The sequence below is a fragment of the Pseudorasbora parva genome, chromosome 5 (assembly GCF_024679245.1).
Source record: "Pseudorasbora parva isolate DD20220531a chromosome 5, ASM2467924v1, whole genome shotgun sequence".
In the NCBI taxonomy this organism is placed as follows: domain Eukaryota; kingdom Metazoa; phylum Chordata; class Actinopteri; order Cypriniformes; family Gobionidae; genus Pseudorasbora; species Pseudorasbora parva.
Window position 1 is genome coordinate 14317048 of NC_090176.1, and position 27369 is coordinate 14344416.

The 27369-nt window shown below is 38.7% G+C and overlaps 1 protein-coding gene across 2 annotated transcripts in view; it reads right to left on the reverse strand.

Moving 5' to 3' along the window:
- LOC137075087 (activin receptor type-1-like) overlaps window positions 1–27369 on the reverse strand; it is a 117781-nt gene that overhangs the window by 24086 nt on the left and 66326 nt on the right. For both annotated transcript variants that reach the window (XM_067443280.1, XM_067443281.1), the window contains 3 exons: window positions 13006–13079; window positions 8526–8780; window positions 475–738 (listed from right to left, as the gene is read on the reverse strand). In XM_067443280.1, the coding sequence (XP_067299381.1) occupies window positions 475–738; window positions 8526–8780; window positions 13006–13072 (586 nt within the window). In that variant the 5' untranslated portion in view covers window positions 13073–13079. The remainder of the gene's footprint in view (window positions 1–474; window positions 739–8525; window positions 8781–13005; window positions 13080–27369) is intronic.

The window sequence follows — 27369 nt, forward strand, 5'->3', positions numbered from 1 at the left end:
CAATAATTTATTGTGTATTACACATTTTCTTTGGTCCTACACTTTCCTGTAGTTCTTTCTTTTTCTTTTAGCTCCACCTTTAAACAAATACACCAACTTGAACTGTTCAAACAATCCGGAAAATTTTGGTTTGATCTTTCAGGTGAACTTGAGAGATGGAGCTTAAAATAAGATCACAAAGTGCAGGTGTAATTATAAATTTGCAAAATGCAAATCACACTGTAGGACACTACTGTCACTGGAATACCATATACAATATGTGATAATGTAAATGGCAGGAAACCTCTAGTACAGGTTTAAACTAGCCTAACCCCTTTTGTAGAGTGCTTTTAGAATTATAATGTTTCTGTCGTCTGGAAATATACAAATAAGCCAAGCAAAAAAGAAAATTCCATGTCAACCCAATCAATATAAAACTATGTCCATTGAACCTGAGAATAAGCAGTATATTGTTTGTGTATGTGTGAGCATTACCTCGTAAAGGAAGTCTCACAGTGAGGTTCATGTTGCACAGATGAGCCTGACAACACTCTACAATCTGGTCAGGTGATGGAGGAGTTTTGCAAGTCATCCTGCCTTGCTCATACACCTTAAAACAGCCCTTCTGAGACACTGGCATTCCATCACTCAAAGTCAAAGATGAGAAACACTGCTGACCCACACAGCGGTCCCCCGTTACACACGACCGGCCCTCACACACACATTCGTGCTCTGTAGGGGTTGCCTTTAACTCCCCATCTGGAAAGAAAAAGATTAATAACAAATGTGGACATTTGCTCGATTAAAAAAAAAAAAAACTATGATATTGGGAAGCATTTCATACTATGTTTAATGATCTCACTTTAATTCAATCTTAAATTGCATTTTGCAACCATTTTATTGAATTTTATTTTCTTAATGCAACTTATTTCCAAGTGAAACAAGAAATTATATATTTAAAAAAACAAAAAAAAACAAAAAAACTGGATTTGATCTATCAGTGATTAAAGGGGGGTGAAATGCTGTTTCATGCATACTGATCTTTTTACACTGTTAAAGACTTGGAATCCCATACTAAACATAGACAAAGTTTCAAAAGTTAAGGCGGACGTTTGATGGGAGTATTTCTTTGTCAAAAATACTACTTCCGGTTAGTCATAAGCTTCGGCAAGTTTTTTGTGATCATGGGTCCACTTGACGTTAATAGGTCGGAATTTCCTTGTATGGGCCGTACGGGCAATTCTACGGGAAGAGCGTGAGAGAGAGAGAGGGAGAAAGCAACAGGCTACGCCCATCAAAGCACTCGCTCGTAGGCTGCGCTGCACAGGTGATGTGACTTCAAGAAATTAACAATGTCACCAAAAGAGTGCGTTTTTGGTTGCCAGGCCAAGACAGTCCTGTACAGACTGCCAAAAAACCCCGCGTTTAGGCAACAGTGGATGTAATTTGCTTTTCCGGATCAGCAACTGAGTTCCGCAAAGGTTTATGTCTGTTCACTGCATTTCGGTGCAAACTGTTTCATAAACAAGGCCCAGTTCGACGCCGGATTTTCCGATCGCCTAATGCTGAAGGATGGAGCAGTCCCAACGATAAAGGTCCCAACGTTAGAACCGCAGGCGGTGAGTAAAATGTCTGTGTTTTTGCCTATGCCCATCAAGTAACGTTAGCCCAAACATGATCACGTATAGTTAATTGATCAATGGAGCATGCGATGTGTAGTGCGTGTACATTTGTTTAGCTGGCCACTATATGTGTAACTTTATGTTTGTGTATTGTAAAAGCACTCCAAACAACAATACACAAAGAGTGGGGAAAAATGATATACTAAATAAGCGCGCTTCTTCATTCAAATGCGCTAATGTAAACACTAGCCTGTCGTGCAAAACCAGTCCGCTTACTACAATTGTCTACACAAACCACGCGTAAACACATTTTGGATACACCGATCGATCTTTCCACGTTGTCAAATCAGCTGACTTGTAGCATCGCAACTTGTGACATTATGTCCTGTTTTTGGTTTGTTTACATGTCTTTGGTCTGTGTTGAGTTCATATCGAACAATCGAACCATAGCAGAGTTCGTTTGGAAGTGGAGACCCATTATTTAACGGTCTCGGTCTGCTTGTTTGGTGCACACCAGGGTTCGGATGGCAGCGTTCACATATGTTCAAATGAACCGCACTAACCGAGCAATCGCACCAGGGTTCGTTTTAATCGGACCAAACATGACAAGTGTGAGCACACCCTAAGTCTCGTACAGCAGCTGATGATGTTGTAAGAAAAGGCAGGTATTAAAATAGTGAGCCTTCTTGCACAGGTTCTGTGCAAGGTCAGGGAGGACAAGGAGCAGGTCATTTTGGTCACCCTGTACTGGCACAGCCGGACCTGGTTCTAAGAAATCCTACTCCTTGCGACAGCCCCTCCCTGGCCAACTCCTCAGAGACAGGACCTCCTCTCTCAGAGACAGGGCACCCTCTGGCACCTGCATCCCGATCTTTAGATCCTCCACGTGTGGATCTTGGATGGGACGCGGCAAGTTCGAGTACCCTACCACCTCTGTGGTGACTACCATCACTTCCGCTAGGGCAGAGTATATGAGACACGTCCATGCGTTGAAGTGAAACCTTTTCTTCATCTGGTGCTCTTCTCGCCAAGAAGACCCCTGGAAAGGCCTGATTGGGTCTGTGCTATCGTTCCTCCAAGAAGGGTTGGATTGAAGACTGTCTCCTTCCACCCTCAAGGTTTATGTGGCCACAATAGCCGCCTACCATGACCTCTTGGACAACAAACCGGTAAGTCAACGCGACCTGTTCATCAGGTTCCTGAGGGGAGCCTCCTCGCACTCCCCTCGTGCCCTCTTGGGACCTCTCAGTAATGACAGTAAAGTAGTACTTAAAAAAAGTATGTAAAAAAAAAAAAAAAAAACACTTGTACACATTCCTAGTGTATTGTATGATATAACAAATATATATTAAGATTTACAGGTGCAGCTCAGAGCTGTACAGCTGTAGCAGCATTTAAAGGGATAGTTAACCCAAAAATGAAATTTCTGTCATTATTTACTCTCCCTCAAGTTGTATGCATGATTTTTTTCTTCTTCTGCCGAACACAAAGGAAGACATTTGGAAGAATGTTTGTGTTCAAGCAGATCTTGGACCACATTGACTACCATAGTATTTTTGTCCCTACTATAGTAGTAAATGGGGCCCAAGATCTGCTTACATACAAACATTCTTCCAAATATCTTCCTTTGTGTTCAGCAGAACAAAGAAACACATACAAGTTTGGAACAACTTGATGGAGAGTAAATGATGACCGAATTTTCACTTTTGGGTGAACTATACCTTTTAGTATGAAACTGAATTAATAAATGTAAAATTAAAACACATTTAGTTTTCGGTATAAAATATACACTGATTAAAAGCTACTGTATTGAAGTTTTGTTTTATTTTTTATTCAAGAGGAGTGAGTGATTTTCTCTTTGTCTTTTGTTGTTTTATTTTATTTACATAATTTTAGAGGTTAACTGTCCGTATATGGACAAATATTCATGAACTGCTCACATCTCATATACAAACATGCAGATTTTACTTTCACTTTAGACATAACTGTTAAGCATACTTGAATAAATATAAGTGGCAAATGTTAGTCTACGCGTTGACATCATTGAAACGTGCGTGCCTCGTGCGCTGTGTATGTTGTGAGCGTACAAGAAAAATAAAGAGAGCAGTGCGCTGCTGTGAGTTCAACAGATGATGGTGGTCTATCTGATTTTTCTCTCGTTAATCATTTTGGTGACTGTGATATGCGATAGACTGCTGCAGAGATGTCTAACGCTACAGGTTATGGACCCAGTCAATCAGGCCAAAGGTGGTTCAGACTTTTATTCGACGGTGATGAGAAAAATTACGAACTCTGGGAAACGAGATTTCTCGCGCACATGGAGTTGCGTGGCCTCAGAGAAGTTATTTTAGAGGATCCGCAGATAGACGAAGGAGACGAAGAAGCTTTCGCGGATGATGGGGCAAAGAACGGAGAGGCATATGCAGAGCTGGTGCAATGCCTAGACAACAAAAGTTTGTCGTTGATAATGAGGGACGCAAAACGTGATGGAAGAAAAGCACTGGAGATTCTTCGCGAGCATTACGCCGGAAAAGACAAACCCCGCATTGTGAGTTTGTATTGTGAACTTTCCTCACTCCATAAGGCTAGCAATGAAACGGTCACTGAGTACATTATTCAAGCAGAGACTATTTTTACGTCATTGAGAAGAGCAGACGAGCATATTAGTGATGGTACTTCAGATAGCGATGGTAGTAAAGGGACTGCCTGATATGCTGTAACGTTCGGCGTGTTTAAAGCAAAACTACGAAGTTACGAGAGTACTGAAAAATACGGGAAAAGTGACATGAATGTAGAAGAAGACAACGTGATAAAGACAAGATGGACAATGAGATCACGTGGTAGAGGGAGAGGAAAGAAAATGGTTTTGACTGATATTGAGTGTTACACCTGTGGTAAAAAGGGGCATATGGCCAGGACATGTCCAGACGGATCCCAGAGGAGAAGAGATGATCGAAAATGGGACACACCACAGCGAGGAAAAGGACGCGACCGAGGACGAGGCCATGATCACGTGAAGAAAGCAGATGAAGAGACAGATGTTAAGTCTACATTTTGTTTTTTCAAGATGAGTGACTGTCCTATTCAAAGAGGAAATAAGAAGTGTCTCATGGTCGACTGCGGCGCTACATCACAGTAGAACTAACGACGCCACAAAGTTCATAACAGTAGACAAGAGCTTCAAGCCCGAGGACCACATAATCGAGCTTGCCGATGGAACCAAGGTGAATGGAATGGCGAAGATGAGGGGAGAAGCTGAAGTCTACTTGCTGGACAGAGAAGGACGACAAGTGAAAACGAGGCTTAAGCAAGCACTATACATCCCATCGTTTCCACAGAACATCTTTTCAGTAAAATCAGCTACTGCTAACGGAGCCGAGATGCACTTCAAAGATGGCGATAACTGGCTAATTCACAAAGACGGTACGAAATTTTAAATGGACGTGTATGGTAAGCTTTATTACCTAAACACAGTAGAAAATGAAAACGTTGTTGAAGTGTACGGTAGCTATGACATTCAAACTTGGCATAGGATACTTGGTCACTGTAATTTTGATGACGTCGCAAAATTAGAACAAGTACAAGTAGTTGAGGGAATGACGATAAGAGGGAAACATGACAGGTCCAATCAGAACTGTGAAATATGCACACGGCAAATTTACACAAAGTAAAAACAGACAGGCAGACGCTAAAGCTACAACCGTACTAGAGCTAGTACACACAGACCTGTGCAGCCCTATAGAACCAGCAGATAAGGACGGGTACAAGTATGCGATAGCATTTACCGATGATTACACTGGAATGAATTTTCCATACTTTATCAAAGCAAAGAGCGACACGACAAAAGCTACAGAAAAATTCATAGCAGACGTAGCTCCATATGGAAAAATAAAGTGTATAAGGTCTGATAACGGTACAGAATTTACCGGGCAGCAATTCCAGTCTCTAATTAGGAGTAACGGGATAAGGCATGAGACCAGTGCACCCTACTCACCCCATCAGAACGGAACTGCCGAAAGAGGTTGGAGAACCTAATTTGAGATGTCACGATGCATGCTATTGGAGAGTAACCTCCCAAAGCAATTATGGACATATGCTGTACAGACAGCAGCTCAAATCCGTAACAGATGTTACAGTAAGAGATTAGAGCAGACACCTTTCCGTGTTTTCACAGCAAAAACACCTAATCTGTCTAACATGAGGATTTTTGGTTCTGAATGCTACCGTGTATAAGCAGGATAAGAAGAAGCTGGATCCTAGATGCGAAAAGGGGATTTTCGTAGGATATGAAAAATATAGTCCAGCGTATAATGTGTACTATCCAGAGACAAGAAAGGTTCTAAAAGATAGGCTGGTAAAATTCATCACAAAAAGTAGTACAGATAACCAGACTCAGACAAATTGTGACATGGAGGACAAAATAGAGAGTTATGGAGATACTTTACCGAAAGTAGTCAGGCAAGGTCAGGAACAACCTAAAGAGAGTAAAGAGTCCAGTACTGAAGAGGGTCCGATCCAAACATCTAGTACTAAGAATGAACAAGAAGGAAGAAGGTATCCTACAAGACAGAGAAAAGCTCCAGAATACCTTAATGATTACCAATAGAAAGCTGAGTGTAGTAATGATGAAAATGAAAATGTAGATTATTTCTACAGAGTGGCTTACGATGTACCTAAAACGTTTAGAGAGGCTAGGGACTCTACACAGGCAAAAATGTAGAACTCTTTGACAGAGAATGAGACTTTCACTCTGACACCACTGCCAAAAGGAAAACAAGCAGTGGGAGGGCGCTGGGTATACACAGTAAAAGAGAGCCCAGATGGATCTGAGACTTGTAAAGCCAAATATGTTGCAAGAGGGTATGGTCAAGTAGAAGGAATTGACTATAAAGAGACTTTTTCACCGACAGCCAACATGACTTCTGTCCGAGATTTAATGCAAGTGGCTGTGAAGGAGGATCTTACCCTACATCAAATGGATGTAAAGACTGCTTACCTCCATGCTCCGATGGACTGTGAGGTGTATATGGAGCAACTGGAAGGTTTTGAGATCAAATCCAAAACAGGAGAACACTTAGTGTGTAGACTTAAGTCATTATATGGCTTAAAACAGTCCGGACATAACTGGAACATGTTACTGCATGATCACCTTACAGGGAATGGTTTTGTACAAAATGATGCTGATCTTGTATCTACAGCAGAGAATTTGAGAACGAGAAAGTGATTTTGTTAGTATGGGTAGATGACTTAATCATAGCAGCGAGTAACAACACCTTACTCAGTGATGTGAAAGAAAACTTGAAGAGAAGGTTTAAGATGAAAGATATGGGTCGACTTAAACACTTCCGTGGTATTGTTTTCGAGTGATGAAGAGATCAAAATGACTCAAGAGACACATAAAGAAGACGTTAGTGAAATTTGAAATGTCTGAGTGTAAACCAAGATCCACCCCATGTGAACAAAGTTATTCAATTATCAATTTTGACAATGAGGGTGAAGTCATTGACTCAACACTGCGTGACATCAGTGTGACGTAGGCTGACAATTATACGATAATAATCTTTCCTAATGATTAATCATCAATTCATTCTCCAAACCACTTCTTGGGTTGCAGGGATGATGGAATGTCCCAGTTATTTTACAAAATAACTAACTTTTATTGTTAGATATTACAGAAACTAATTTGGTTTATGCAATTTTAAATGAGAATTATTATAATCCTTGTAAAATCCCAAATGACCAATCCCAAATTCAAGAGATACTTTAATACTTCAATATGTGACCAATCACAGAAGGTAGGTTCTGGGGCATTTTGAGTTATTCACATATTTTGAAAGTGTAGTCTCAAAGCTTTCCAATGATGTGTAACATTTGGAAATCTGATAATATTTTAGGAAGTTGTGGCCATTTGAATGTAGGCATTAAACACAGTATAAACTGGAGAAAAAAGATTTCTAAAGATCTTTTTTCTCCAGTTTAAAGAGAAAAAAAAGATTGTGCAGTTCTCCCCTGTTCCCACCTGCTGAGAGTGACAATAGAGATGTCATTTACATCTCATTTAGATAAGCTATACCCTCTGTAAAGCTCACCCCGTAAAGCTGCATGGTTGCTAGTAACGTCAGACGCAAGGGGAAAAAATAGGACCGCATACTATTAATGTTTACGTGTTCTTAGAATGAATACAAAACTTTGGATGAATACAAAAAATTGTGGCAAAAGGTGGATTCGAACCTCTGATTGATTTTTGTCAAAATTGAATGACATGCGCCTTACCCCTACACTACACGGTTACGGATTTTACCCATTTCCTTGTCATTATCCCCATCAAATGTTACTATTGATATAGACTGTGATATCTTACGGTCCAACTTGTCTGACGCCAGTCAGTTACATTCTTCCTCTTCTTCATCTTTACTTTAGTTGTAGATTAGGGACATTATTCAGTCTTATTATGACGCTTTCATCATCGCTCAGATCGTCTCTAGAGGCGGCCAGATTTTAACGCTTTTATATATACCAATACTGCTACCTCAAACACAGAGAAGTTTCTTCGTGATTTCTGCAAAAAAGCACTTATTTCTCATTTTGCTTGAAAGTAGATCTGCTGACTTGTTTCCCTGGTTTCCGTGACGGGTCACATATTTAAAACATATGAAATTTTACACGGTTTGAGTCAGATTTCATAATTTAAAAAAGATCAAGAAATTAAAGGCCATATTGGATTAATTGTATAAATGCAAAAATACTTTTTGCTTTTGTTTTTGGGGATGAAACGTAACCCAGATATGTTTTTGAAAATGTTCTCCCATTTCAAATAGCATGAGTAAACAACTTATACTTTCAGCATTACACTATTGTATATTTAAGAAAAGAAAAAAAAATATTGATTTAATTAATGACCTGTATTTGGCATCAATTAATCACCTGTATTTGGCATCTCCTGGGTGACATTCATATTACACAATGTTTCCTGGCAACAGTACATCGACGTGTCCATAGACTGGGAGTTTTTGCAGCCTACTGCCCTTTCTTCCCTACCCATAATGCACCCTTTTTGCAGTAGGGTTGTCCCATTCTCAAAGGACAGTGAGGAGAAACACTGCAGTCCAAAACAGCGCTGGACACCACTGCATGAAAACCCCTCGCACACGCACTCAATGTCCTCTGTGCTGCCTTTATCTGCAAAACACACACACACATACATAAGACAGACAAATCTACAATTACGAGATGCTTAGCTTTCTCGTAATTGTGTTCACTTTTATGTCCCAAAGGTTGATTGTCCATGAAAACAAACATACAGAATAAAGGCAAAATCTTAAAATATGGAAATTGTATAACTAAGGAAAGCTTTTGCAAATACCTGTGAAGATGTTTTTTTTTTGTTTGTTTTTTTTTCTTCTTCAATTTTGTGCAATTTGTCATCTTAAACGGTTCACCCAAAAATGAAATTAGCCCATGATGTACTCAACCTCAAGCCATCCTAGGTGTTGTATGACATTCTTCTATCAGACGAACACAATAAGATTTATATTTTAAAATGTCCATCCAACTTCCAGTTTTACAGGAGCCATGTGAGGCCGCTTAAGTTGGAGCTCCGCAAACCACTTTTTATATTTTGCTTTAAAGGGTTTACCCAAAAATGAAATTGATGTCATTAATGACTCACCCTAATATCGTTCCACACCCGACCTCCGTTCATCTTCAGAACACAGTTTAAGATATTTTATATTTTAGTCCCAGAGCATATGCAGTCTATACACACTATACTGTCCATGTCCAAAAAGCTAATAAAAACATCATCAAAGTAGTCCATATGTGACATCAGTTGGTTGACTAGAATCTCTTGAAGCATCGAAAATACATTTTGGTCCAAAAATAACAAAAACTATGACTTTATTCAGCATCAGTCTTTTATCAGGGGAGCATACACTTGAGTTAGAGGGCGGGGGGCTGGTTTTTGCGCTTGGGTTCTTGTTGTGTGTTAACCAGTGGTTGAGGAAGTTCTGAATCTCAGTACAAATAAAATACATATTTACTTTACTTACCAATTTAAAAGTAGAAGTACTACAACGACAATCCTACTTAAAAGTAAAAAAGTACTTGATTTGAAATGTACTTTTAGTATTAAAAGTATAAGTAATTGTATAACAATTTATTCTCTTAATGTCTATTTTATAATAATTAAAAAGAAGAAAACAGTATGGGCGGTGGCATTTTTATTAAGTTAGTTTTGGGTTAATGTAGGCTAATTGTGCTTATCATCTGCTGCCCAGTTTACATTCTGACTCACAATATCAGGGTGATCTGCAGAGTTAAATATCAATATATTCAGAAGTAACTTTTCGTCAGCTTTGATGTATTTAAATCTTCATATTTCTGAGGATTAATCTTAAATATAGGATATGCTTCAGCGTTCCTTTTATATTCTTAAATTTGATCAATAAATTAAATTAGAATAACGCTATATGGTTGTTAAATTAAATAATTTACTCTGACAAATTACAACTGCATTAAATAATGTTCTGAGATTGTTTTAATGATATATTTTTAATACAATTAGAAACGTTGGAAAGAATGTTTAAACAGGGAAGTAAAAAGGGCAATAAAAATAGCTAAAGATAATTATAAAAATAAGATTGAGGGTGTGTTTATGAAAGGTAATCTTAAAGATGCTTGGAAGGGAATTAAGAATATGGCTTCAGTGAGTACATTTGCATCAAATCATCATGTACCAATGGAACAAAACTATAACACTAATTTAATTTTAAGTAATGAGTTTAATGAATTTTTTTCACGTTTTGCTAAATCATTTATAGTTGATGATTTAACAGTTTTTAAAGACACTTTGAGCTCTCGTAATAAAATTGAAATTAATCAGGTTAATATATTGAGACAGTTGAAGTCCACACCGCTCAATAAGGCCCCAGGTCCAGACGGTATTTGTGGTAGAACATTAAATCACTGTGCTGAACAGCTCAGTGGAGTTTTCCACTTACTTTATCAGTCTTCCTTAGATCTAGGACTAGTACCTGATTTGTGGAAAAGTTCAATTATTGTACCAATACCTAAAAAAGCAAATCCGAAATCTTTGAACGATTATCGTCCTATTGCCTTGACCTCTTTGGTCATGAAGGCCTTGGAAAAAGAGATTAATAAGTTTCTACTGATGATTGCTGGACCGCTACTAGATCAGTTGCAATTTGCATATCGCGCTGGAAGAGGTGTAGATGATGCAAAGCTGTTTTTGTTAAATACTGTCTGTCGTCACGTGGAAAAAAGTGGGGCCTTTGCGCGGCTTTTGTTTGTGGACTTCTCGTCTGCATTTAATCTTCTGCAGCCAGTCATCTTAGGACAAAAACTTATTAGTCAGTTTAATTTTGATCATGGTATAGTCTCATGGATCATGAGTTTTTTAGCAGATAGGCAACAGAGGGTTAGGGTTAATGGGGTCTTATCTGATATAGTAAATACCTCTGTAGGCACACCACAGGGTTGTGTACTTTCTCCGATTTTGTTCATACTATATACAAATGATTGTCAGAGTTCACAAGATAATAGTTATTTGGTGAAATATGCAGATGATACTGTGCTTCTCTCTTTACTTTCACATTCAGATCAGGAATATGGTTCGGTCTTATATGATTTTACCTCTTGGTGTAATAGTATGAAATTAGATTTGAATGTATCAAAAACGAAAGAGATGATTATTAATTTTAGTAAAAGACCACTGATGCTTCAACCGGTGGTCATTAATAATGCACAAGTGGATGTAGTAGAGGAATATAAGTACCTAGGAACGATTTTTGATGACAAGTTGAAGTTTGATCAAAATGTTGATGCAATTATCGGAAAGTCACATCAGAGATTGTTTGCACTACGAAAGCTTAATTATTTTAATGTACAGAGAGGCATTCTCAGGTCTTTTTATAACTCATTCATTGAAAGTATTCTGTCTTTTTCCTTTATTTGTTGGTTTTCATCATTGTCTACTAAGAACAAAAGTCGTCTACAAGGTATTGTCATTATGTGCTCAAAAATTACGGGAGTTCCCTTACGAAGCCTCACAGTGTACTATGAACAGCAAGTGCTGAGAACGGCGCACAAAATAATGGGAGACAGCACACACCCGTTGTATTTGGATTTTGAGTGGATGCCCCTGGGGCGGCGTTTAAGGACAATTAAATGTTCGACAAATCGTTATAAATTTACTTTTGTCCCTGAGGCGGTTCGTTTATGTAACAAATTTGGTTGATTTATTTATTTATTTTTTTTTTTAATATTAGTATTATTATTATACTTTTTTTTTTTTTTTTTTTTTTTTTTTTTTTTTTTTTTTGTGTGTGTTTTGAATGAATGATTGAATGTATATGTGTTGGTGTTAAATGTGAAGCACCATGTGAGCCTAAACTAATTGCCCCAAGGGGATAAATAAAGCTCTAAACAAACAAACATGAAACTAAACTACCAGTAGGTGGCGGCAGGTTTTAATGCGTGAGTCATTGAGTCGGTTCGTTCAAACGGCTGATTCGTTCATGAATGAGGCGGTTGTTTATGAACAGGTCATTGAATCTTTGATTCAACCAATTCATTCAAACGCTAAATCATTCATTAACACACTATTGCTGTGAGATGCGTTGTGGTTCTGATGTGGAAATATGATCTGATCTTGGAAATATTTTCACTGCTGTAAAAGAACAAAAGCAGTTTATATTGCATCTAAAATGTAAGTGACTAATTTTAATTAATTGTTTATGGAACTGTCATGAAATCAGTGTCACATTTGACACTGGTGATGGTATTCAGGAAAACAGCACTCTTGGTCGTGTCATGTGATGTTTTTTTAACTGAATTATACGTTATAAAATATAAAAACCTTCACATTTTGAATATTTACTGCAGTATGTTACTGAGTTTCTCTGTACAAGCGGTGTTGCTTTGTTTCCATTTCTCCTCGAGAGGCTGCGCGATTGTCAACAGTGCAACCGTCAGTTCATATATTAGCCTATTATTATCCATTAGTTTTCCGAACAAACCTTTATCTCGAGCCCTGAAACTGATCAGAAAATGTAACGAAAATGTAACGAAACGTTGTAGAAATGTATTGAAGTAGAAAGTAAAATATTTGCTAGAAAATGTAACGAAGTAAAAGTAAAAAAGTATGCACTATTGATTCTACTTAAGTAAAGTACAGATACGTGAACATTTTACTTAAGTAAAGTAACAAAGTATTTGTACTTCATTACTTAAGTAACAAAGTATTTGTATTTGAGTGTGAATGTAGACAAAGCTTCATTATATTTGAAAAAATACATTGATTAAATAACAATCACCTGCATGTAACCTACTATTGTTGGGGGGAGGATCTTTGAAATTACTTTGAAAGCCTGTGTGTCAGTCTTACCTTCCATACAGGCAGCAGGTGAAGCCAACACAACCACCAACAACAGAATCATCTTACTGCTCAACATTATAGACCTAAAGAAAAAGAGATATCAAATCACACACATTATCACTGACCCTAAAGAAAATAATCAGCGAAACAGGTCAATCTTATATTCATAATGTCTGAGAAAATCAGTCTTTGTCTTATGCCGAGTTCACACAGCACGATTTTGCAGTTGGAACACTGTCCTTTTTACACCGTCTGACTATATGGGGTAGCATTCAGTTGCTGCTGTGTGCACACTGCACGATGGATTTTCGTCGATAATGAGGTTTCACATTGGTTTCACTTTACTCTGAGGCATCTCTGTCTGGTCCACAAACTACATTTCATAACCAAACACACGTGAGAAGTGATAAGGAAATAACATGAGACCAGAGATCTCATGCAAGACTGGAATTATTATTGTAAATGATAACCCACAAGAAGTCACCATCTAAGTGGTCTGTGTGATTTGCAGCAAAAATTAGAAGGAGAAAAAACGCAGGGATCAAAGATTGTGTTCTGCAAAGAGAGTTGGAGGTTAAAAAAATATATAATTTTGCAATGTGCTGCTGTTGCGGCTGATTGATCAAATGTTTGAGCTTTGTTTCTGTTTCATATAATTGTGAATCTATTAAAATACTGATATGCTGCTCTATAACTCATCCCCGAACTTGCTGCCCTATTTCTGGCTCTCTCATTAGCTATAGGTCATCGAAGATGTAATTTTCAGTCAAAACACATTTCATACAAAAGGATTTTGAATCGGCGACGGATCCAGATATTTTGCATGCCAAATATCTCACAGAGTCAGCGACTCAGTGACAATTCTCTCAGATTGCAACTTTTATAATTCAAACTATATAATAAACAGCTAATAAACAGCGTTATTTTGATTCACATGAACGGGCACCAATTTGCCTATGATTTTGGGCATGTGTCTGCAATTTTGTCAAATCTGCTGGTAAGTGTGAACATGGCATTCATATATAGCCATTTTGCCATTGTCCAGAACGACTGTACAGCCAAATCAAATTTTGTTGCAGTATTGTCCTGTTTAACACTGTGAAGCTGCTTTGAAACAATCGTCATTGTAAAAGCGCTATATAAATAAATTTGATTGATTGATTGATTGATTGATTGATTGATTGATTGATTGATTGATTGATTGATTGATTGATTGATTGATTGATTGATTGATTGATTGATTGATTGATTGATTGATTGATTGATTGATTGATTGATTGATTGATTGATTGATATCATTAGTATCATTTTAACAGTTATGGGGATTTCCCATGACAATGCTAGTAAATGCATTTCTTGGTTATGTTAAAACCAGGCCTGTAGCATAGATTATTTGCCAAGCAGAGTCTGATAACAGATACTTAAACATTAGAATAAGGGTAAATTTGCAATGAATGATCCACAATGCAAACTGGATATACAGAAGAGGATTATTTTGGAAATTCAGAAGACTATTCTTTGCTGATGTTAGTTAATAGAAAATGCAACTGTTCATTGTTAGTTCATGTTGTTGACTCAGGTCCAAATAATATTAAAATATACAACTATTGATTTTAATAAAACATTAGTAAATGTTGGAAATGAACATCAACTAAGATTAATAATTGCTATAAAAGTAGGCCTATTGTTCATGTCAGCTAAAGATTAACTAGTTACCTAATTGAACAGTATTGTAAATATTACTAAATGAACAATAGTAAAGAATCAGGACATTTTCAATCAATATCAAGGGCATGGTTTAGTAGCCTGGTCCTTCCAGACTCTCGTACATTTCTTTTGTACAGAGAGTCTGGCCACTCTCCATTGACAAGCGTTAACTTCCTTGAAGGCTGGTACTCTGTTGAAGTTTAAAACTATTGGATCTGCCCAGAGCCACTCTGGATCTGCCATAACTAATCTCTAATGCTGGTTTGTGACGCATGTCATGTGCCGTTCACCTTAACCAATTCTTTCACACATACTCTCCAGCCTGTATGTGGTACGTGTTGTGCTGTTGTACTTTTACATCTGCTGCATTTGCAGTGTGTAACTGATCTGCGGTTGTATACCATAAACACAGCGTTTTTTTTCCAAATCCTTTTGTAAGTGCAAAAACATTTAAACATAGATTTTAGCCTAAAATCACACACAAATTAAATCAAAACTTACAATAGGACAAAAACAGCCGACTCTTGTCTTATCTTTCGTTTAAAAATCATTTTACAAGAAATCCTGCAGGTCATAAAAAAAATGTGTTTCTTTACCTCCAAGAAAGGAAGAGTGCTATTCCTAATGCTTCTCTGTCAGTGAACATAAATGTAGGGAAATAGTCAGGCTGACAGAGAAGACTTCAGAATTAGAGAAACGCATCCAGACTTTATTTGAGAGTAATGAGAACGTAACAGCTTTAGACACTGCTTTGAATGCGACTAGCTTAGTGAACTCTGTACATTGTTCGGTTCCAGCTGTAGAGCTAATGCAGCAGGCAAACTGGGTGTATGTGAGATGGATGGCAGACCTGACCTGTTGAAAAGAGATGGTATCCATACCTCCTGTGATAGTGCCACTGTTCTCTCAAGTAATTTGGCACATAGTCTTAGGGCTAAACATTGACTAACTGGGGGACTAATTTTATCTTTGTTTTTAAATGGGTGATATAGGTCATAGGTACATGCACTTTTACAAGTTGATTGTATGGAAATGTGTGTTGGCAGTGCCTGTACACAAATATACTATAATGATAAAAAAAAATCATTAAAAGAAATCATTTTTTAATTTATTTTTTATCTCCTTATATGTTTTCTCCTGTCTCAATTCATGCCGTTCAACTGTGTGACGTCACACGGTCGGACACCCCTCCCACAATTGTTGATTGACAAGCAGCGTTTCAGCTCAGACCCGCCCTGAGCGAGCTGCTACCATCATATTCCACCATTGTTGACACTGGAGCCGAATGCCGTCGAAGCGATTTTAGTGTTCTGTTCTTGGGAAAACAGCAGTCATTCTGATGTTCCTAAATCCGAACCGCTAAAGACGCAGTGGCTGAGTTTTGTTTTTGTCAATGCTTTTATGTTTTATGCTTTTAACTGCAAAGCATTTCTCACCAGACTGCTTTATAACCGAGGGTCTGTATAAAGTTTTTATAAAGGTATAAAGGTTTTGCTAAGAAGCTGCTCCTGATAAAGGATCGGTACGACCAGTTATTCGTGTTCCTGCTGTACCTCCAGAAGAACGCTTGCACGCTTCGCGATGAATGCGGCTAAAGTGGGTAAGTTAAATTACGGCATGATTGTGGTGCATAAAAAAATGTCTCACCTTACCCCACTCTCCCCTAATAATTACTATACAAAAGTACACAACTGTAAATAGTTTTATTTGTTTTTCATAATTAGTAAACAAGTTATTTATGTATTGTGGTCCAATATATGCATAATGTTGGGTATCATGTTTCAAAGTAAATACAATACAGTACTTTTACTTTAGCTTATTTATTTAAATCATTTTGTGTTTCACCCCCAACCATCCATCTCCACTTTTTTTATTTGATAATCCAACATCTAATTGAGCTAATGAATACCCCCGTTATATAGTCTGACTGCAAGGACCCTTCTCTCTCTCTTCGTCTTTTTCCACTCCTCTGATATATTTTACCTTGATTCATTTGAGGGCAATTCTGTCTTCAGTAAAGAACAGATAACAGGCCTGCACTGCCAGCAATACACAGTCAAATCAGATTGAACAAATATTGCCCAGATCAGACTCAAAACTTCCAGGGACACCAGCATGCAAAATACATACAAGCTGTCTGATAAGTGCATGACAGTCAAATAGCATAGCAAGACTGACAGACATACCATTATCTCATGAGCAGGTGTGAAACCATGTCTGTGTTTGCAATGTGCACAAGTCCATCTGCACTAAATGACGGAGTCTAAAATCTGATTCCACTTAAAGGGTTCTGCCCACCAATGCTCCTCTTGCTCTCTTCTAGCCTCATTCTCTCATCCTCCTCAATTTTCCTTCTCTTGCATTGTTCTGGCTTCACCGCCAGCTGTTTCAGACAGCCAAATTATAGTGCACAGAAAAATGATTGCTTCGCATCTTTCTGTATCTCTGCTCTCTCAGACAATGTAGGCAAATTACATACTTTGCCCTGCTGTGAAATAACAGTTCGAACATTTCATAGCAGAGACAGGAAACGTAGAAAAGTAGAAATACAGATGTGGACAACACAACCTCTGAATTAATGTTGATGTGCAAATCGTACAATTCAGGATTCAAAATTAATACCCACCAACTGACAGATATGGGTGAAAATCAATTATGGTAAATAACATGGTAACAACTCCTTAGCCAGTTTGGTGGTTTATGATGTATAAACAATGGAGGAAAGAAGACAATGAGACTTGGGAAATAAGGAAGTCAAGGAGAGTATCCAGAGGAAGAGGTTAGCTAGGAAGAAGATGGAAATGATGTGCAGCAGGTTAGAGTGATTAAAGATAGAGATGGAAATGTGTTGACAGGTGACAGGCGGGTGAGGGAGAGATGGAAGGAGTACTTTGAGGAACTGATGAATGAGGAAAATGACAGGGAGAGAAGAGTTGTAGAGGCAAATATTGTTGAGCAGGAAGTAGAAAGGATTAGCAAGGGCGAATTTAGGAGAGCTTTGAAGAGGATGAAGAGAGGAAAGGCAGTTGGTCCTAATGACTGGAGGTATGGAAGCGTCTAGGAGAGATGGCAGTAGAGTTTTTAACTAGGTTGTTCAACGAGGTCTTAGAGAGTGAGAGGGTGCCTGAGGAATGGAGGAGAAGTGTTTTGGTGCCAATTTTTAAAATCAAGGGAGATGTGCAGTTGTGGAAGCTGAAGGGGTATTAAGCTGTTGAGCCATACAATGAAATTGTGGGAAAGAGTAGTGGAAGTAAGGCTAAGGGGAGAAGTGAACATTTGTGAGCAGCAGTATGGTTACATGCCAAGAAAGAGCAGTAGTTGATGGAGAAGTACAGTTGATGGAGAACTACAGAGAGGGTCAGAAAAAGTGCATTGTGTTTTTGTAGATTTAGAAAAAGCATATGACAGGGTGCCAAGAGAGGAGTTGTGTTATTGTATAAGGAGGTCTGGAGTGGCAGAGAAGTATGTTAGAGTGGTGCAGGATATGTATGAGAGCAGTAGGAGTGCCGTAGGTGAGGCAGAGGACTTTACGGTGAAAGTGGGACTACATTAAGGATTGGCTCTGAGCCCCTTCATGTTTGCGGGGGTGATGGACAGGCTGACAGATGAGGTCAGACAGAAATCTTCATGGACTATGTTTGCGGATGACATTGTGATCTGTAGTAAGGGCAGTGAGCAGGTGGAGGAAAGTCTAGAGAGGTGTAAGTTTACTCTGGAGAGAAGAGGAATGAAGGTTAGTCACAGCAAGAGAGAATACATGTGTTTGAATGAAAGGGAACCAAGTGGAACAGTGAGGTTACAGGTAAAGAAGAGGTAAAGAAGGTGCAGGATTTTAAGTACTTAGGGTCAACAGTCCAGAGCAATGGGGAGTGTGGAAAAGAGGTGAAGAAGCGTGTGCAGGCAGGTTGGAATGGGTGGAGAAAAGTGTCAGGTCTGTTGTGTGATAGAGTCCCAGCAAGATTGAAAGGAAATGTGTACAGGACAGTAGTGAGACCAGCGATGATGTATGGTTTGGCGTAGAGATGCTCATATTGACAGTTTAATCATTAACAGATAGTACAAATTTTGACAGATTAATACTATCAGTTAAACGGCTTAAAGTTTTTTTTGTTTAGTTTTTTTTGTTTTGTTTTTTGCGCTTTTGTTTTTTGCGCTTTTGTTTGCCGCATGGTTTAAAAAAAAAAAAAAAAAAACGCATTTTGCAAAATGAAGCAATGGGAAAGAAGCCTACTGTGTGGGACCATTTAGAGAGAAAGGGCGACCAAGTTACTTGCAAAATATGCTACATGGTATTAAAACAAGCTCCTGACTGGTGGAGGAGTGTAGTTTTAATCACTTTTACAAAGTAAACATTGTCACGTATGTTCTTCTCGATGCTGTTGGTTTATAGAACAATTACTCCAAGTCGCCCTGTGTCACTTCAAAGAACAGCACAACTGCGAGCGCATCAAGTATTAACACTTCCCCAAACAGACAAGGTGCACGCGCAGTCAGCGGATCCGCGGAGCCTCGAGGCTCGCACTGCGGAGACAGGCGAAAGTAAACAACAAGGCTTTCTTCTGCAGGTCTACCGGTCAACAGGCTGTGCTCCAGACTAAGCCACATCACTTTGCAAGTTACTTTTTAACAATTAAAAACCAGTCAAGGTGTGGATTGAGGTTAGGGCTGTCAAAATTGCTCAAAAATGACAAATATTCCCTTAAAAACAAACACGAATATTCGAAGATCTGTGTGCGCATTTTGTCAATGCATTACGTGAATAACAGGACAAATTAATACAAAGAGACATAACTACTTGTATAGGTAGTCTATTTAAGTTTATACATATTTGACAACGTATTACTTACAACACACAAAAAAAGTAAATTATTAACTAATGGCCAAGACCGCAGTGCAGACCTCTCTCTCTCTCTCTCTCTTCTCTCTCTCTCTCTCTCTCTCTCTCTCTCTCTCTCTCTCTCTCTCTCTCTCTCGGGAGTGGGTTGTTGCGTGAGATTGCACGTGTGAGAGCGACTATCCCTCCTTTTCAGGTTTTCTGGTTTGTTTGTTTATGTCTATAATTTACCTTTTATTTTATTCTTCTCTTTTGTTAGCTGGTAGGTTTTACATTTAAGGAGAGAGTTCTTTTGTTAGTGTAAACCCGCCGTTTGGCGTGGTTTGCTGGTATGGCGTCTCCTCCAATTCAGGGAATGCCACCAATATCGCTGCGTAATGGGTGCAGGTGTGTGCCTGAACCTGGTATAACTGTTGAGGATGTGCTTTTAGTAGTGGGCGAACAGGTGGGGTTCGATAATATCGTCTCCGCGTCACGCATGAACAGAGCAGTTGTTGTGTTTTTAAAAAGTGAAACGTTGGTTAACGAACTAACCGTGAATGGCATTTGGGTGAAAGAAACTTTTGTTTCTGTGACTCCGTTATCGACTCCTGCGACAAAGATCACTATCTCTAATGTACCGCCTTTCGTGCCTAATGAATTGATCACGAAAGAACTCGTAAGATTTGGAAAAATCGCGAGCCCGATTAGATCAATTCCTTTAGGATGTAAGAACAGTATGCTGAAGCATGTTTTGTCTTTTAGAAGATAGATCTATATGTTCTTGACCACACCAGATAAATCATTGAAAATCTCTTTCCGTGTTAGTCACGGTGAGAGTTCGTATATGGTTTATGCAAGCACTGATAATCTAAGGTGCTTTGATTGTGGAGATTTGGGGCATAAACGTCTTTCTTGTCCGCATAAACAAATTAACGATCAGCTGTTGCCACCATCAGAACAAACAAACGAAAGCGGAGATACGGAGAATAATCAAAGTTCAAAGCAACCTGAAGCAAAGAGTGTGAAGACTACAGATGAGGTGAGTGTAAATTTGAATAATATCAGAAGTGAAAACCTGAGTTGTAGTTATGTTGGGAATGCTGATGTAGACCTGAGTGATGAATTAGATAAGGCTCTAAACGCTGCTGAGATTGTTGGACAGGATGCAAAGTGTATGGATCAGGCAGAGGAGGAGTTGGGAGAAGATAAAGGTGATGATTTTGAAGTACTTTCTCAATGCACGGATGAGGGCTCAAGAGATGATGAGCAATGGTTAGATGGCTTGGATGTGACAAAGGACTTGTTAATTTGTTGATGCAATTAATAGATTTCTGGATGACACAAAAGGGAAAGTGGGAGTTGAAGTAGGGACGTTTTTTCCAGACTTAGAGAAGTTTGTAGCTTCCGTGACCTGGCTAAGAAAAAGCTGCACTTACAAAGAAATATCACAGCAGAAACGTTTCCGCCTCAAAAAGCATATAACTGCAATAAGACAAAAGTCAAGCAAAGCAAGGCTAACGAGGGGGAAAAGTAAATAAATCACTATGGCTTGTATCTTTTCATCTCTTCTTTACTGGCTTTCTTTCTTATCTCTTCTCATGGTCTTAAGGGTAGGATCTCTTAATGTTAATGGTTTGAGAGATAAGGCAAAGAATGATGTATTGTTAGAACTTATTAAGTTAAAAAATATTTATGTAGTCATGTTGCAAGAGACTCATAGTGATTATAGGAATGAGGTAGACTGGGGTTTTTGGTGGGAGGGGGAAAGCTGCTTAAGCCATGGGTCTAATACTAGTGCAGGAGTTGCAATACTTTTTTCAACTACTATAAAGGCAAAACTTTTATCAAAAATTGAATTGGAACCAGGAAGATTACTTGTAGTGAGAGTAGAAATTAGTAACCTTGTTTTTGTATTTGTGAACGTTTATGCTAGAGTTATGAGTCTTTCCCTGGGTCGTTCACCTGGTATCGATGGACTTCCCACAGAATTTTACAGGACTTTCTGGAAAATCATTGGTTCTGATTATTTTGAACTAGTAAAGGACTGTATTCATAAAGGGGTTCTTCCTAAGAGCTGTCAAAGGGCAGTACTTGCATTATTACCCAAAAAGGGTGATTTAACTGTGTTAAACAATTGGAGACCTGTGGCTTTATTGTGTGTGGATTATAAGATTTTGTCTAAGTGTATAGCCAACAGGTTAAATAATGTACTCTGTGGAATAATACATAAAGACCAGTCATACTGTGTTAAAGATAGATCTATCACAGATAATTTACACTTAATGAGAGATCTAATAGATTATGCTTATTGTACAAATAGCGATGTTGGCTTTTTGTCACTTGATCAAGAAAAAGCATTTGATCGGGTAGATCACATTTTTCTGTTTAAAACTTTACAATCTTTTGGGTTTGGTAAAAATTGTCTTTCAATGATTCAGCTACTTTATACTGATGCGACATGCATGATCGGAATGGCAGGTGGTTTGAGTACTCCTGTAAAAGTAATGCGAGGTATTAGACAAGACTGCCCACTTACAGGGGGCAGCTTTACAGTATAGCAATCAAACCCTTTTTATGTAAGTTAAGGAGTGGTCTTACAGGTTTACAAATTAATACTGCTGCTTTACAACATTCTTTTAAAATAACTGTGTATGCAGATGACATAGCAGTCATAATAAGGAATAGCAAAGATGTTGATTTTTTAAAGGAAAGTTTAGAGAGTTTTGAAAAGGCTGCATCTGCTAAAATAAATTGGGAAAAGAGTGCTACTTTGTGGTGTAGTTCCAATAATGTAGGACCACTGCTTCCAGCTAGACTGCAATGGAGAAAAAATGGTTTTAAACATCTTGGCGTATTTTTGGGTACAGAAGAGTACAGAAAACAAAACTGGTTAGATTTAGTGGAAAAAGTGTGTGCTCGGTTGTCTCGCTGGCATTGGCTGCTACCCCAGCTGTCGTATAGGGGAAGGGTTCTGATTTGTAATAACCTGGTAGCCTCGTCTTTGTGGCATAAGATGATGGTACTTGACCCTCCAGAAGATCTTGTACAACAAATTCAGAAACATCTTGTGGACTTTTTTTTTGGTCTGGTCAGCACTGGCTGGGAGCTCCTGTGTTGTTCTTGCCCAGACAAGAGGGAGGTCAAGGCTTGGTGGACATAAAGTCAAGGATAAAAGCCTTCAGACTTCAGACAGCCCAACTACTTAATTACAGTGACAATGTGTGCTGGTTCAAAGTGGCCTGTGCCCTTCTGAGGAATGCAGGCAGCATGGCACTAGATCGTCACCTTTTTGTCATGGATACTGAGAATCTTAATCTAACAGGATTGTCGGCTTTCTACAGATCAATGATAAATGCATGGAAAGTGTTCAAAATTTCCAGAGAATTAGGTGGTGTCAAAGACTTGTGGCTGAGAGAGGAGCCTCTCTTGTGCAATCCTGCAATAGACGTGGATCTTTTGCAATCAAGGTCTATGAAGGAAGCTATGTGGAATGCAGGCATAATCAAAGTTGGACATTTATTAGATGAAGACGGATGATTGTCAGCAGAAAACTTTGCATCAAAGATCAACATAAAGTCAGTAGGTGGAAAAGCTGTTGAGCAGAATAAAAAAAAGATTTCCAGAAGACTGTATCTTTTCTTCTGAAAGTGGTTTTGAAGAAGATCATGCCTCGTCCTTTCCAGAATTGAACATTTCAGCATCAGTTGGGACGTGGCAGGAAGTAGAAGGAAGTCTACTTACCTTTAAGACACCTCAGCTGGATTTGTTTAGCAATACCAGTAAGAAAACTCTGTACACAATGTGTGTTAAAGTATTATATCTCAAATCTCTGGAAAATCTTAAAGATTCAAAGTGGCATGAAGAGCTTGGGTCGGATGCTTCCCCGAAAGGCAGCTGGAGGACCTTGTACAAGCCCCCCATTGAAAAGAGAACTGGTGATCTACAGTGGCGGGTTGTGCATGGTATAATAGCTACAAACAGACACAGAGCACACCTTGATCCACAAGTAAACCAGGAGTGTCCTTTTTGTAAACAAGAAGAAACTGTTTTTCATTTATTTTTAAATTGTGAAAGATTGATTCCACTTTTTAATACACTGGACAGATGGTGTCACAGACTGGGACAAGTGTTTACACCAGCTAGTTTTATATACGGTCCTAAATATCAATCAAATAAGAGAGACATTCTCATTTTATTGAATTTTTTATTTGGTCAAGCAAAATTGGCAATTTGGTTATCACGCAAAAGAAAATTGAATAGTGAGGAGTCAAATGATGTTGTCATGATTTTGGTTGGACTAATCAAATCTCGTGTAAAGATTGAGTTTGGTTATTATAAATTGACTGAGAATTTGTAGATGTTTGCACAAGTGGGGTATTAATAATTGTATCTGTGAGGTTACTGATGATGGCTTTTTAAATGTGTTTCTTTGAAGTGTTTTTTTTTTTTTTTTTTTTTTAAAGAAATTGTTGTGTTTTCTGTCGATGTTCAAGTAGACTATTTGTTGTAAATTAAAGAAGAATTTAAAAGTCTCTCTCTCTCTCTCTCTCTCTCTCTCTCTCTCTCTCTCTCTCTCTCTCTCACTCACTGCATGTTGGGAGTGTGTGAGGGTGTGTGAGTGTGTGTGAGGGTGAACACGGAGAGGGCGGTTTTTTTCCTGTACTCCCCCCCCCCCCCCCCACCCCCCACTTTTTCACTTAGTAGTGATTAGGGTTGGGAACCGAGAACCGGTTCTTATGCAGAACCGATACTGATTTTTGAAAAATACCGGAACCGCGCGAATTTCCTGAGTGTCGGTTCCGAAAACGGTTCTGGTGCAATGTGTGTGCGAAGCGCTGGGAGCATAGCCGCGAGCCGCGAGCCGCGCTCCCGCTCTCTCTCTCTCTCTCTCTCTCTCACACACACACACACACACACACACACACACACACACGCACACACACACACACACACAGTCTTAGCGCTGCCGCCTCCCTTCCCCTCACGTCACTTTTTTAAAATCCCCCACAGCGTGAGTCCTGCAAACGCGGCGCCGAGGAGCTTGTTTGTAATCCGAGGACCATGGCTCATTAGTTTTGAAATGGTTTGGGTACAAGCTGATCGCGTTGAAAATAAAGGCATTTGTCTAGCGTTATGAGCTCATTTTAAACATTGCCGCGGCTCATTTAAGAAAATGACAGCTCTGAAGAGACACTTTAGTTTGAGGTAAGTTAGTGCTAACAATAATAAAGAAAGGCGATCAACACCTTATGTGTTACCACTGAAATGTAGATGTAATAAGTTATATTTCCAAATGTAAGCCCATCTTATGCGGAATGCATGCTTCATACTGTCGTCTGCTCTGGCTCTAACCTCGAGTGTTTTAGCCTGTTTACTTTTTGCAAACCTTGTGAGCGCGCAAACGCTGCGACCTCGCCCCAAATTTTTAAGTTTTTAATGGTTTATTAAGTACAAACAGGAGAGTTATGAAAAATTGAGTGCGAGGGATATGTTCACTTCACACAAAAAGATTGTGGAATGAGACGGCTAACTGTAGTAGCGTTTAGTCCACTGTCTATAATAGCCTAATTTAGAGATCACTTTTTTTTTTTACCGACAACTTTGATCGGTTAACGTTGATACGGTCAACCATGGGTCAAACGGTCATCGGTTAACATACCTAAAACAGAGAGAGAAAATGTAATAAGACAATTTCAGAGGTGTAAATTTGAACATGTTTATTTTAATTTCCATAAATTCCGTATGGCTCGATTAATCCTGTAATATATGTATAGTACAGGACTTTTTTTTTACATTGCCAACCTGTAAATTCATTTGAGAGCAAGTAATAAACACAAAAAAGGATTGTTTAAAGTTGCGTATTGTGCCTTTTTCCTTTGTTTTATAATTTGAATGGAACCGGAATCAGAACCGGAATCGTTAGGCGGAATCGGAACCGGAAAATTTCTCACGATTCCCAACCCTAGTAGTGATGGATAAGTAAGGAAATTATCTGGATTGGAAAGGTGAACTAAAAGAGTTTGTTTTTGTAAGTTATTGGGAATTTGACGGAGCCGGGATGACGTCCCTCTCTGAGGGGGGTGCAGAATCTCTCTCGCTCCGTCACGGCGTCAGGTGCATGGCAGAACCTGCCGTTACTGTGGAAGATGTATTGCTGGCGGCAGGGGAACAGATTGGATATGAGAACATTTGCTCAGCTTCCCGAATGAACAAGGCTGTGGTGATTTTCATGAAAGAAGAACACTTGGTTAATTGCCTGATAAGCACCGGTGTTGTGGTAAGTGGCGCTTATATTACTGTTTCACCGCTAGTTACACCAACTGTTAGGGTTACCATTTCAAATGTGCCACCATTCATAAAAAACAGTGAAATTGAACGAGCTCTTGCGAGTTACGAAAAATTTGCGAGTCCAATTAAAATGATTTCTCTTGGATGCAAAATCGAGGCTTTGAAACATGTCGTACCGTTCAGAAGACACATTTTTATGTTTCTGAACGAACCAGACTTGAATGTTTCTTTCAGACTGTGGCATGAAGGAAAATCATTTTTAGTATATGCGAGTACAGGAAGTATGAAATGTTTTGAATGTGGAGATATTGGGCATAAGAGGGTTGTATGTCCACATAAGGCTCCAAATAGTGAGAATACGCAGCAAGCTGTTGATGAGGTAGATTGTGATAATGGTTTAGATGTTGGTGAGGTACAGGCTCAGGCTGCAGGTGAAGTGCAGGATAGTGGCGTTGCTGTGGGTGATGATACGAGGCCTAGTGATGGGCCTGCTGTTGTTGTCAACCAAAACGAGAATACTGAGGGAATGATGACGGATGATGCAGATATAGGTACAGTAGAAGTATGTGGAGTAAGTGTAGAAACTGTGATTGGTGAGGTTGGTGGAAATTAAATTGAGCCACAACCTGAAACATCATTGGGCTTTGGAAACAGTGAAGACAAAGAGATAGGGGATGATGATTCTGGTTCAGATTTTTCTGAAATTGGTTCTCAATCATCTCAAGTTCTGGGAGATGTGTACACGTTACAGGAAATAAACAAGTTCTTGGATGTAATTTTGGGAAGGTAGCTGAGGTTAATGATTTTTTCCCAGACGTGGATAAATGTATTGCTTCTGTTACAATGCTACAAAGAACAGCTAGCTATGATGAGCTAAGATATTTCGTTTGAAGAAATTCTTAACGAAATTACGTCAGGGAAAATCTCGGATTTTAAATAATTAAAGAAATGATTAAGCTGCACAAGGTGTCTATCTTATTATGGGTTCTTTTTCTGTTTCTATCTCTTTTATCTTTTCATTTTTTATGGAGTGTTTGAGGATTGGCTCCTTAAATATAAATGGAGGTAGAGACAGGAAGAAATTGGCAGTGGTTTCAGAATTTTTAAAAATAAAACAGATTAATATTGCCTTCTTACAGGAAACGCATACTGACAATAATAATGAAACAGAATGGGGTACGTGGTGGGGTGGGAAACTGGTTTTAAGTCATGGGTCAAATAATAGTTCTGGGGTTGCTATTATTTTTTCAAAAAATATAAATGTTAAAATTTTAACTGTTGAGGAAATTGAGAAAGGGAGGATTTTATTAACAAAAGTAGAGTATGGAGGGCTTTTGTTTGCTTTTGTTAATGTATATGCCCCGAATAATGGGTCAGAGATGGTGAGGTTTTTTATGAAGTTGAACGATTCTTTAAAGAAAATTGATGACGGCGTGTGTGTCATTGTAGCGGGAGATTGGAACTGTACAACAGATTTTACTGTTGATAGAAATGGCGAAGAACCTCATCATCAATCTAGTCTAGTACTCTCCAAAATAATGAATAAAAATGGTTTGAAGATG